This window comes from Lycorma delicatula, chromosome 2 (genome assembly GCF_047948215.1).
Source record: "Lycorma delicatula isolate Av1 chromosome 2, ASM4794821v1, whole genome shotgun sequence".
Lineage (NCBI taxonomy): Eukaryota > Metazoa > Arthropoda > Insecta > Hemiptera > Fulgoridae > Lycorma > Lycorma delicatula.
In genome coordinates, this window is record NC_134456.1 from 98,872,264 (window position 1) to 98,886,027 (window position 13,764).

Consider the following 13,764-nt stretch of genomic DNA (forward strand, 5'->3'; position numbering starts at 1 on the left):
AGAAACACATTTTTCCCAGCAGATAGGTAGATTTTTGATCCCACTGTCAAAAATAAGGTGGGTGTGACATTACACCAATCTTCATGAATGAAGATGGGTGCTTCAACTTCAGTATTCTCTTCAAATTCTATCCTCCAAGTGCTTTTTTTTGGCCAAAACAAATGATAATCACAGGCTATTATCATCAAGTCTGGACATAAGGCGGGTGCTCCAGTGCAGTCCAAAAGGATACAATTTTTTCTTGAGTCTCAGCTGCAGTGTGGGGCCAAGCATTGTCATGAAGCACTGACATTTTGGATTGGAAATTGACATGTTTTTTAATGATAAGCAAATTTTGCTTCATCTAAAAGTTGGCAGTAGTATGCAGAATTCATTCTACGATGTTCATGGAGAAAATCAACACGCAAAACTCCTTTGAAATCAAAAAATACTGTGACCAGAACCTTTCCAACTGACAGTTGAGTTTTTGCTTTAATGGGTTTTCTCCCTTTTTCCCCACTCCATACTTGCCTGTTTTGATTCTGGGGTGTAATGGTGTACCCATGTTTCATCGCTGGTCATGATTTGATGCAAACAAATTCTCCTTCAGCTTGGTAACAACTCAATAACTGCTAGCAAACCTCTAACCAATAGAACTTCTGAACTTCGGTGAGATGACAGACCCATTGAGGTGCACTTTTTTAAATCCAGGATCACCAGTAATGATGCCTGAGCACTGCCGTAGATTATTCTGATCTCAGAAACAATTTCTGCAATTGTTAATCAACAGTTGTCCTCAATAAGAGGATAAACCATAAGAAAATTTTCAGCAGTAGCACTTGCCCTCAGGCGATGTTGGTGATATTAATTTTCAACTAGTTCTTGTCCTGAAAACTGCTTATACCAATCATACACTTGAGCCTTTTTAAGTGTGTTGTCCCCAAACTGTGCCTGCAATCTTTTCAAATTCTTGGATGGTTTCACACCCTAGGCCATGAGAAATTTAATAATAATAAATTATTATTAATAAACAATACCTCCTGTTCAGACACTGTGATACTGACTAAAAAAAAGTAGTGAGCTAGCTTACTAAGATTGGGATCCTCTCCACGCATCCCTACATACAACACTGAGAAGCCATGCTCCTCTCTATTAGTTGTGCGTCAATGATAATAAAAATTCTGGTTTATATTTGTTTGATTCACCCTTGTACAAATGCTTAAGCAATAGGCTACTGGCTGCATCATCACTTGTGATAAAAACTGATAGAACTCAAAACTACAACAATTGAAAAACTAGCAAGATGATAAAATTTTATTATACTTGAAGCGATGTGCTTACTGCAGGCTCATATTTGAAAGCTTTCATTGAGACAACTAGCATTTTATTTCAATCTTGTAGCCATTTACTACATTAATCACCAGTTACAGTTAGTGAAATAATACTGATCCATTAGCAATTTCAATTTCAGTCCTCAGGAATTTCTTGAAAATGCAACTTTTGGTCAAAATCAACTTTCTCAGGACAAATTTTTATTCCAATCAAATTATCACATATCCAAAGCAATAGTGAAAGAAAAAAAACTGTTTTCAGTAACTTCCATTACCAGAACCATTCAGTTATTTAACACCAATTACTGTTCAGTTATTCAAGAACCATGATTTTATCCTTAACTTTTTCTAATTTTTCATTGACTATTGATGTGCTGTTCAACATCTGTCATCGGCTTCAAGTGACTGATGACAACCTTGAAAGTACTTGTACAATTAATTAACTGCTTGTACCGGCACACTAGAGCCAACAAAAGCCTTCTGTCATCTCATTAGAGCAATTACATCTTTTGCATAAAATGTTCTTCAAAGCTTTCATCTCCATTTTAAAGAATTACAAAAACACAATTTAAATACTTGGTCTGAAGGTACTTAAACTCATAGACAAATATTAAGAAGACGTAATAGAATAATAATTGTTGAATTTTCCAATCTTTCTGGCAAATGAAATTAAAAAAAAAAATCATAAATGTTTAAATAAAACTTAGTAATGTACTTTAATATTGGCAGGTTAATTCTAGTTAGATGGGTATTCTACTTTTCCCCATAAACAGATATTTTGAACCTATTATGACACATATTTACAGGACACTTTTGGGTTACTAACTATACCAATATTAATTTAGATTTTACCACTAAAGTCCACTTCACTGTTAATTCTATTTTAAACTGATCCTATTACAGCTTAAGTGGAAATATGCTACTTTACATCAGTTCATTTCTAGAATATGAATTGTGCTGCTAAGTAGTTTTGTATTTATGTTCGATTAAAATCTAAATTACTGTAATAAATATTCATAATTACTCTAAATTATGTAAATTTTTAGTTCATTATATACTGATAAATTATGTTACTGACCTAGGATCACCGTAATATCCCTTTTTACATCTACTACATGTTGGACCCTCAGTGTTGTCCTGACAGAAACACATTCCTGAAATTGAATCACAAACTCCAAGTACAGTGTTACCATGCTCATTACAATTACAACCTCTACAGCCTTCAGGTGATGTTGCATTCCCATAACTTCCAGCTCTATAATCATTAAGTAGATTATTATATTAGTAATAAATACAGTTAACCAATTAATCTTTAAATTATATATTTTATCTTGCAGGGATTACATTTCTACCCCTCACTATTTTCTTGTAAATAATCTAATCAGAATGTATAATATATTGATATTGACCAGAAACTCAGTAATAGTGTTTTCTATTTAACAATAGAGTATATTCTCTATAATAATTGTCTTCTTTTCTAACATAGAATAAAGTTCCATTTATCCATTTTTTTCAATTTCTATCGAAAGTGAAAAAAATGGATAACTAACTTAATGGATAATAACTTAAAGTATCAGTAAATAATTTTGTACATTAAAATGGACTGAAATTTAACTATTAAAAAATCCCATATCACAGGTGATTTTTCACTAAATGATGTCAACAGAATCTACTAAAAGCAAAATTATATGTATATTATTCTTAATTCTTTCAAAGAGCAGAAGAAAGGCAAACAATTTCTGCGAGATTCCTTACCTCTAAAATAGTGATATGAACCTAAAGATATGTGTATGTTATGTAACATAACTATAATAGTTGTAGGCAACCTAATCAGAATCACAAGTCACTTCCAAAAAATGTTATCCTCAAGAGTATCAAGCTTTCCATGCAGAAAAAGCATAAGTGAAGTGCTTTTCAGTTCCTATCTTCATCCTCAAAAATATTACATAATACTCTTGTTATGCATAATACATTACTCTTATTATACTCATAATGCATTTTATTTTATTTTGTTACTTACATCATTCAAAACAAATTTGTAACGTGTTTTATTCTATAAAATCCAATAAAATAATATAGTAATTCAACTAATAAAGATATTTTTCATATTTACTGATTTTTCCAACAGATTTAAATTTATTTAAAATTATTTTTTGTTCATAACTTATGATTATTTTCAATAAATCATGTGTAACATCTACTTACATAACTATTTTCCAAAAAATATTTTTTCTTTTTAAGCATTTTTATTTGATACCATATTTGAGTTTCAACTAATTTTAAACAGTCATCTTTAGAAAATACCCATCTGCTATCTATCATCTATAATTTTCCTTCAAGTTGTGACATACTCGTTTCCTTACTTTCATATAAATTGTTAGAACTGTGTCATTAATGTAACTGATATATCATTTAATATTTATTTCATGAAAATAAACACCAATATTCTGAAGTTACTATAACTCCAGAAAAAAACATACAACCATATTACCTAAATGTGTAAACTTTCTCTTCCTGCCATAGTCAAAGATTTATGGAGATACAGCTTTAAGAAGTAAAGAAACCACCTACCAACCATCTTATTCGTGCATCTATTTATTATATTAATGAGGAATACAAGGAATCTAATGTTTATCAGATATTTATATAACTATTATCTCTTAGTTTTATTTCATGAAAAGCATTTCAATAATTTTCTCATAAATAAATGATTCTTATGATTTATCGTTCTATAACTCATCTACAAATAAATTTAGAGATTAAACATGTAATAAAATATTTGTTAGTTATTTTAAGTGTAATTATATGCCTTTACAATATACTCTGATTTACACTACTAATAATAATATATCATAAAGAGCACAGATAAGCCCTGAAATAAAATGTTAACTTCTTTCATAAGATGTGAGATTTACATTTTTAAATTCACAAGATTTTTTTACTATCTTTGCAACTGGAGAAAAAAAGTAAAATTGAGACAGCATAAAAAGGATTTAACCATATATAAAAGAAGGGGCAAAAAACCGTAAAATAATTCATTAAAATCAATACCTATTTACAAGTTTACCCTGATAACTTATCAATTAAAAACAAAAGTATAACATACTTGCAGAATTGGCAATAGTCTCCAGTGGTCCAATCATGACATTCATCGCAGTGACCAACACCTTTGGAGCAAGTCGAGTGGTTATTACAACCACAATTGGTTGAACAATCTGGACCGGTCCATCCAAGATCACATTTACATGAGAACTGAGGCGATCCAACACAATAACCATTAATGCACTTATTGTAACATCTGTAATCATAGCAAACATAAGAACCTATCAAGAGATAGCTTGTCAAGAAAGTTAACATATTTTCCATCTATTTTTCTTCCTATTACCAAACATTAAAGTTCAGAATTTCTATTACACTGAAACTTTCCTTAACAGACACTTCCCAATAATAGACTCCTCTTAGTACTGGACACGTCTAGATTCCCTGGCAGTTTTATGCTGGTATTAATGGTAAAATACTTCTAAATGACGGACCTTCTAAATAATGGAAACGGACAATGAGTTTACCTACAAAAACTGTTCAATCAGTTATGAAAAACGGACAGCAGGAATAAAAATTGTAATTTTCTTGTTTTATTTTATACTCAGTGCGACTAATTTGTTTATCTTTTGTGAACTGCACCACTTCCCACCTAGACATTGATGTTAAGAATTCAATCAATTCATCTTCCAGCGCGATTCATCATCAGTTGCTATGTAAGTGTATACTGTACATTGAACATGTCTAATATTTTTGTTATGGTATAGTACTGTAATTTTTCTTGTAATACATTAAAGGGTGTAATAAAAAGGGTGACCGAACATTGACGATGGGCTCAACACAGAGCATGTATTGACTAACATCCATGATCTTGTTGTTGCCACTGACTTTACTACTTCCAAAACAAATGACAATGACTCTGATGACAATGATAATAACAATGAACCCAATTTACAATCACGAGAAAGGAAGCAAGAGAAGAAGGTTAAAAAACTAAAGCAATATTTCTTACAAAAAGGATTACTAGAAGGTGTTGTTTTAATACCAGAAGTACAGCCGCTTATTGAAATAAATATGTATCAAGACTTAGTTCAAACTAAAACGACAGCCATCTTAAACCATCTATGTACAACTAAATTGTACGTATCCATACTTGGTTTTTTATTTTGATTTATACATTTTTTTTACTTGTTTTGATTAATATTCTTGTATACTGCAATTTCTTTGATTAATGTTTTTGTAGCTTACATTTTTTTATTTCAGTTTAGTATAGTAGAGTAACTTTATAGGTTGATTACAGTAGCACAGTATTATTTTTTTTATTAAAATATGAATATGAAGGACAGTGTTTTATTTTCAGAAAAACAATAAAAAAAACTTGAATTTTACAAAGTCATTTTAATTAGCAACTAATTTTTCAAGTTTTTAATTTGTAAAAATAAGTACGCAATACTGTTGTCCGATACAAGGTGTATTTTTTCTGCATAATAACTGAACATAATACTGTATTCGCATTTTTTCTGAATAGTAGACGCCTCTAAATAATGGACAGATTGTTGTTCCCGAACTGTGTCTAATATTGGGAAGTTTTACCGTAATTATATTCATGCAACTAAATAGTGAAATTTTATTATCGCATAAACTTAATTTAATAATAAAGCTCTGAGTGTAGTAAGTTAAACTGAATGTACAAAATGTAGCAATAAGTTGCAAAATAGTAAGCATATTATCACTTTTAAGTAGTAACAATAATCTTATAAATAATAGATAAGTATATGAAAAATTAAAAACAGCAGTGGAAACAATATTTTTAAATAACAAAGTAAATCTCTATGACATAACCTCAGTGTTTCATTGTGGTGCATTGAATTCAGAACAGGCATTTTTCAGAAGCTAAACATTTCTATTACTAAATCTTACAAACCTTCTTGGGATTAAAAAAAAAAATTAGAACATACGTGATACTCATATTTATTATCAAAAGAAGTCACTATCGGAAATAGTTTAGGAATTTAAGATAGCCATATCGCATAATTAGAATTGTTTTGATAGGATATAAATGAAAACTACATAAAATCGAAAATTCTTTAACACTAAGTACATGTTGAAAAATAGTATTAGATACTGATATTATTTTTCAACACAACTTACGTCTTTGTACAAGAATGTTTTCCATCACCGATGAAGCCCCGACGACACTGACAGCTATATGATCCATGTGTGTTGGTACACTTCGCTTCTGGGTGACAATCATGCAAGCCCAAACCGCACTCGTCCACATCTGGACACTGAGCATAATTCCAACCCACTTCAATCGGATAAAATGAAGTATTATGCATTCTATTAACAACGGCGTGACAAGGCTCTGAAACAGATTAGAAGATTTTTCATTTAACTACTTTTATTAATTACTTCATTTATTTACTTTTATGTTTCCAATAAAATTCAATATTTTTCTTATTTATTACAATCAGTATCAAATAACAATTAACAAATATAAAATAAATGTATTATTAATTAAAAGTACAATTAAAAGGTTTTTTAATTTATGAAAATTATTTTATAAAACTTTCCTTAAAGAAATAAACCTTCAATAATTTGTTTATAGGTCACTGAATTTTTATTTAAATGAAATAAAAAATTGTGCGAGTATAATTTATCATAAATTACAGACAAAAAAATTATTTCAGGTTTACCATCATGCTTTTATGTAAATTAAAGCAGGCTATTGCAGGATCACTACCAAAGATTCAACACATTCACTATGACATCTTTGTAACTTTGAACACTACAATGTAACTAAACGTTTATTTAGCTTGATGTCACCATGAACAAGTCCATAATTCTATTATGGAAACAGAACATTATCAACAAGGCAAAATTTTGCACGAGTCATTCTTCACCTCATTAATTTTAACTTTTTATATGTATTCAAGTACTTTCGGACTTTTATAAATTGTTAGTACTTTTTATAAAAGTACTTTTATAAATTATTATTATTATTATAATATCAACGGAAACCATTTTAAAATCAATGACGATGATGCGCGGAAAAAGCATTTTCGTGCATCATTTTATTTTTAAGTATTTTTATGTTTTTATAAATTATAAAAAAATTCAACAAAAGTCACAACCTTGATAATAAAGTTAAGTGAACACAAAGTATAGTATAACATGCAGAGTAGACAGTACATATAAATTAAAACATACCCAGTCATCTAGTGTGCCTTAAATAAAATAATATAACAGATTAAGCAATTATTAAGTATAACTGAAGTAATAAACTATAAAGCACATACACGCTGCAAAAAAAATTCCAAAAAATGTAAAAGAATGGTTTGTTGGGTGTTTCACATTCATTGATAACCATGCATCAGATATGGAATCATGATTAAATCAATGGATGTAATTCAGTTATGGAATTCAACTAGGTAAATAAATATAACATTAATTTTCTATTATTAGTTCCATGCATCCATGCTATCTATGAGAAAACTATTGTTAGGTAACAGTTACATTAGATATTCTCAAACAAGATTTGCATAGGTGAGACCAGTCTCCTTCTCTCTCAGAAACATAATTACTAATTAATGAGTACTGCATCAGTAGGATCAACATATATTTCATTAATATTTAATTAAAATTAAAATGTTCTTAAAACCAACATCTACACATTATGCCACCTAGAGGTCACTAATACTAGTTAATATATACTCCATAACAAGACGTAGTTTTCAAAATCCATGTATTTTTAGATCAATCCTTCTCAGTTTGCCATAAATATCTGCAAAAACTACAGATAGGCAAACACTACAAAAATAGCACTTCTACTGATGAAATGCAAAAAACACCTTATTCAAGTTTATATTGCAATATCATCTTAAAAATAATGATTTTATGTGCTATAATAAAAACATATAATAATTACCTCCAGCATGTGATCTGCTAAAATCACCAGGTGTGCAAACTCCTTGAATAGGATTATCAAGGTTATAGCACCAACCGCATCCTAATGTTTTTAAACAAGAAGAACAATTAGTGTGTCTACCGCAAGTGTCACAAACAGCACTTGATTGATTACGTGGTATACTAGAATGGACACTGTGATAACCTTGGTCCAACCATTCACGACATAAACCAAACTGATACTGTGATGTATACACGGCAAATGAAAAACATTCCTATAATAAAAAATAAGTAATAATAATGTAATGAAAAAGTTAAAATACAAAAAGTGACCTAATTTGATATAATTAGAATTTTAAATTGTACGATTAAAAATAAAATAATGTGCTACATTTATATTTCAGTGTTACAAGGAAGTAGCACAAGTTTTATATACATTATGCTACAGAGTGATACTTTTAATACTTTGTGGTGGCCCTCTGCCCTGTCTCAGCTGTAGAAGCATGACTGTATGCAGAATGTGTTATGTAGTTATTTCAGCAATGGAGATGTTGTTCTTTGAGACGGTGTCTCTGAAGTAGTAGGTGAAACACTACCTAAAGGCTGTCCATACGGTAGTGTTTTAGGATCCCTGCTCTGGGTTGTTGAATTCAATTCTTTGATGCGGTTGAGGTTACCCAATGAATGTTGCAACATCACCTATGCGAGTGACGAGATTTTACTGAATAAAGAGATTCAAGGAGTGTGATTGAATTCAGAGCAGGCTTGCAAGATACTCCAGTTTTGGATTATGGAGTTTTGCAACATAAGATAGTGTTGTTTAGCCCAGAGAAAACAATGATGATGTTGCTCAACGGCAGACTAGCTGCTACACGACGATCTTGTGTATCAATGGCAGGTCATTGAATTAGGTATGTCCCTCTGCAGAAGTATCTAGGTGTTATTCTTGATGAATGGTACCCTCTTTCTTTCACAAAGCATTTCCAACTGGCCAGTTGTAACTTTGTCAAAAAGCAAGTTTTTTAATATATCAATGAACTCAAATAATTTCTTTGTCTCATGTTTATTGTTAACTCACAGAATGAAAATTGATGCCGCAATTTATTTCTGCTTCACATCCAGGAGGTTGAACAAAACACCAATGGCCTTTGAGTGGAGGCAACTGCATTATATCACAAAAAACGAACACATTAACTCTGCCGAAAAACTTATCGTTATTAATCAAATACAGAAATTATAAAATATTAAAAAAGAAAAATGAAACAGACATCAAAATGTGCTAAAAAGTAAGAAATAATTTCATCAAAATCTTAACTAATTCCTTAGACACTTTTTTGAATTGGCATCTGCTTCTACAAAATTAATTTCTAGATCTAATATAAAATTGTTCAATAATACTAAATATGTACACTTCATAAAAATCAATACCAATATAACATTAGTGGAATTCAAATTTATCCACTCTGATTGCTTTTCCGTTTGCAATTATTAACTCTTATGTACGCCATCTGCAGGTTCATTTAAGTACCATATAAGTATGATCGTGTATTTTGGTAGCGATTCAAAAAAGTGTCTAAGGAATTAAGTATTTGGATAAAATTATTTTTTAGTGCAGTTTGATGTTGGTTCCATCATTTTTTTTTAATTGTAATTATTTTTGTCATAACACATTTATAATTTTTTCTATTATTTTATTTGCGTAATTATATTTTAGGTATAAATTTATTAATATTTGCGTCGTTATTTTTTTTGCTGTTATATTTTGGTATGTTTTATTCTGCTTTTTATAATTTTTTTCTACAATTTTCACTGAAACCATTAAACATTGCTATTTGTTTTATTTTGTATATTTCTTTTTGTGAGTTTACTTATATTGTGTTTTGTAGACTGCATTGCTATAAATATAATATTTTTATATGGATTCATTTTATGTGAACATGAGTGCTTAGAATTAAAATGTATATATTATGAATTTAAATGTATGTATCATTCAAAATTTAATAATAGAAAACATAATTTTGAAAAAAATGAAAAATCATTAAAAGAATATGTTTTAAAGTAACAAAATAATGAATCTAATACCAAGAGAAGATCCGAGATACCGCAAAACTGATTTTTGGAATTTAATATGCTAAGTTCAATTTATCTAATAACAGTGTTTTTGTGGTTTTTATTTCATATAATATTAAATTTTATTAACACAGAGGTCAAAATGTTAATAAATTATTTGAATATTTATGATATATATAAATGAAGTTGCATAATGAGGCAACATTTAGATAAACTAAGTATACATTTCAATGATGGTATAAAAAATACAAAAAAATATACACAAAATAATTATAAAATATATACCACTAATAACTTAAGAAAAAAACTTTTAAAAATTCATAATTTAGGTAAATACATAATAAATAAATTAAATAACGCAAAACTGCATTATCAGAAAATTGAATTACCTGAGTTGCTTGACACCAAACACAACGTCCAGTACCGTCCAAACACTGAGAACAATTTGATCGACTATAACACGGTACAGGGCAATTTTCTAGTTCTTTTACAGCATTCTTAGATCTGAAATTACAAATTAACAAGATTTAATTTTTAACCTTTAATACACGAGAATTGTTTACTACATTCAAAATTAATTTTCAAATAAATTCAGAGAAGGATTTGACTACCAATGCATTGCATTTCATTTTTTCATATTTAGTCAACATTTCAAATTTCAATATTTACTTTATTTTCAAAGCCTGAAAGATAGGGATTTTGAGAAAAATGGGTATCCGGATAAAATAATATGAATACCACAAACATTTCAATACATAAAAGCCTGAAAGTAATATCCACATCAATATTTAAACACTTTATAAAAACACAAAATCACTTGACATGCATCCATGAAAAATTTATTTATTAGATAATTACACCTACCTCCATTTACGAGAACATTTAGCTTCATCAGGCCACCATTCACACAACTCAGATCTGACACAAGCCTCACACGATATGTAATTGGAACAATTAGCGCACTGGGATGGAATAAGATTAAGATAATGCCAATCTTTTGATTCTGGTGTGGCTTGACAAACAGTCTTTTCATCAGCAGTTCGGCTAAAACACTGATTGTTTAATTCACACCACCCACACAATGAATCGCTGAGACAATGTAGACAATTCTTATACACATCGCATGATCCATTACCCTCATACGGTTCTAGATACTCAAAAGTAAACAACTGTTAAAACAAATAAACATTATTTAACGACAAGCAAAAGTTCCACAAAGAAATATAAGATTAACAAGTAATAAAAATCAGACGGATACATTTAATCCAAAACAACAGAATGACATCCTTATTACATTAAAGATAAAAAAGTTATTTTGATACTTAAAGTCTAATCAACAAATATTTTATAAAGCAGAACCCTTTAATTTAAACCTGTTCATTCATGATCTTACATAAACCAAATTAATATTACTTTATGTTAAATAAAAACTTGATGTGTATTTAAAGTTTATCTACATACGTGAACTAACTTTGAAACAGTTACATGATTTTACAGTGAGAAAACAGCATTATATATCAAAACTGTAAATATATAGTATATTTACATGATTTGATACGTTTCATATGTATAGACAACTATGGCTTTCCTTTATTATAAAAACAATTTTGAAGTACTAGAATAATGCATATATACATAAAAAATGAACCACCAAGCATAATAATAGAATAGAACTCTTTTGTCATAATATTTTGTAAAAAATCAATAAGTATTTTATTTAAAAATAAATAAATAAACTTGAATAAACATCACATAAAATTTTAAATTTTGATTTTAGTCAATCCAAGTATAAAAACTCATTTCTTATGCACTGATCTTTAGAATCAGAAATAGTCAAGTCATAAGATCATACCGATCTTACTAATTACGGTATGTAGTTTCACAATGAAACTGCAAAGTTTAACTGTTAGATGAAGGGGTATGAAATACTCATTTAATTAAATTAAATAAGACAATCAAAATTTGGACTGATCCTTGGAAAAAGATGTGTACCGTCATAATTGCATTATATTCATTTATGATTGTAAACTTCACAACCCATTCATATATAAAAACTGGACACCAGTACAATTACAGATATACTTGATGATCATAACTAAACATGATCATCCAACTTGCACAAGTAAACAAATACTTATCGTAACAGACTGTAATATATACAAAGTTTGTCCCAAAAGTAAGTGTACTGATTTTTTATTTAATTATCTATTGGACTTATCTGAAGTCATCTCCTCGGGAAGTACACAGTAGTTCCAATGTTTCTTTCACTGTTCATAGAATGTTTCTTTCACTGTTCATAGAAGTACCAGAAGTCATTTTCCTTAAGTGTATGCAGCTCATCGGTTACAGTTTTTTTTATGCAGCTCATCGGTTACAGTTTTTTTTTAAGTTTTCCGTTCGTTTGAAATGATGACCCTTCAACTTCATTTTCAACTTAGGGATGAGGCAGAAATTGTATGGAGCTAGATCTGAGCTGTAAGGAGGCTGTGGAAGGAGGGGAATGTTTTTCTTCGCCAGAAATTCCTGAATTGACAGCGAAGTGTGAGTTGATGCATTATCGTGGTGCAGTATCCAATCATATGCAATACCCGTTGGCCTCACTGTACCCGTTTTCAAAGTCTTTCCAAGACATCTTTGTAAAAGGCACTATTAACTGTCTTTGCTGGAGGAAAAAATTGTTTATGAACAATGCTACAAGTGTCAAAAAAACAATAGTCATTGTTTTCACCTTGGATCTGCTCATGCGTGCTTTCTTCGGACGAGAACTTTTTGTGTGCCATTCCAAACTTTGCTGTTTAATCTCAGGATCGTATTCGAACCATGATTCATCACCTGCTATTACTTTACCCAAAAAATCTGGCTGAATTTCGAGTCTTTCCAGTAAATCCTGAAACATTTTCACCTGGTTTACCTTTTGCTCCACAGACAAGTTGTTTGGTATGAGTTTTGAACATGTGCAAACGATCTTTTAAAATTCTATGAACTGCATTTTTATCCAATGCTGTTTTTTCTGCAATCATCCTGACACTCAATCAGCGGTCTTTCACCATCACAGCTCGACCACTTCCACATTTTCATCATTTGTTGATGAGATTGGTCTTCCAGATCAAGGGTCATCTTAAAAATCTTTTCAGTTCTTTTTGAAAGCTTTGTGCCACTTAAAAACCATAGTTCTTGATAGAGTGGCATCTTCCCATAAGCTTTGGTTAAAGAATCAAATGTTTCTGTGACAGGTTTGTTGAGTTTCACACAAAATTTGATAGCGTAACATTGTTCAATATTTTCCTCCATTGTAAACATGATGAGGTTATGAAACACAACCATACATGATCAGCAGTTGTATGACTGACTCCAATCCAGTTGAAACAAGTATACACATTCAGCCAAGGTCAGTCTACTACCTACACACTGTTTTACATCACTGTTTTACTAGTAGATA

General features: G+C 30.0%; 1 protein-coding gene across 1 annotated transcript in view; it reads right to left on the bottom strand.

The window, feature by feature from the left end:
* The window catches only part of Megf8 (multiple EGF like domains 8), a 195,422-nt gene that overhangs the window by 97,158 nt on the left and 84,500 nt on the right, over positions 1 to 13,764 (bottom strand). Inside the window, exons 16-21 of the mRNA XM_075355891.1 lie at positions 11,190 to 11,494; positions 10,715 to 10,829; positions 8,278 to 8,530; positions 6,501 to 6,714; positions 4,417 to 4,608; positions 2,389 to 2,565 (exon numbers count right to left, since the gene is read on the bottom strand). Of these exons, the coding sequence (XP_075212006.1) occupies positions 2,389 to 2,565; positions 4,417 to 4,608; positions 6,501 to 6,714; positions 8,278 to 8,530; positions 10,715 to 10,829; positions 11,190 to 11,494 (1,256 nt within the window). The remainder of the gene's footprint in view (positions 1 to 2,388; positions 2,566 to 4,416; positions 4,609 to 6,500; positions 6,715 to 8,277; positions 8,531 to 10,714; positions 10,830 to 11,189; positions 11,495 to 13,764) is intronic.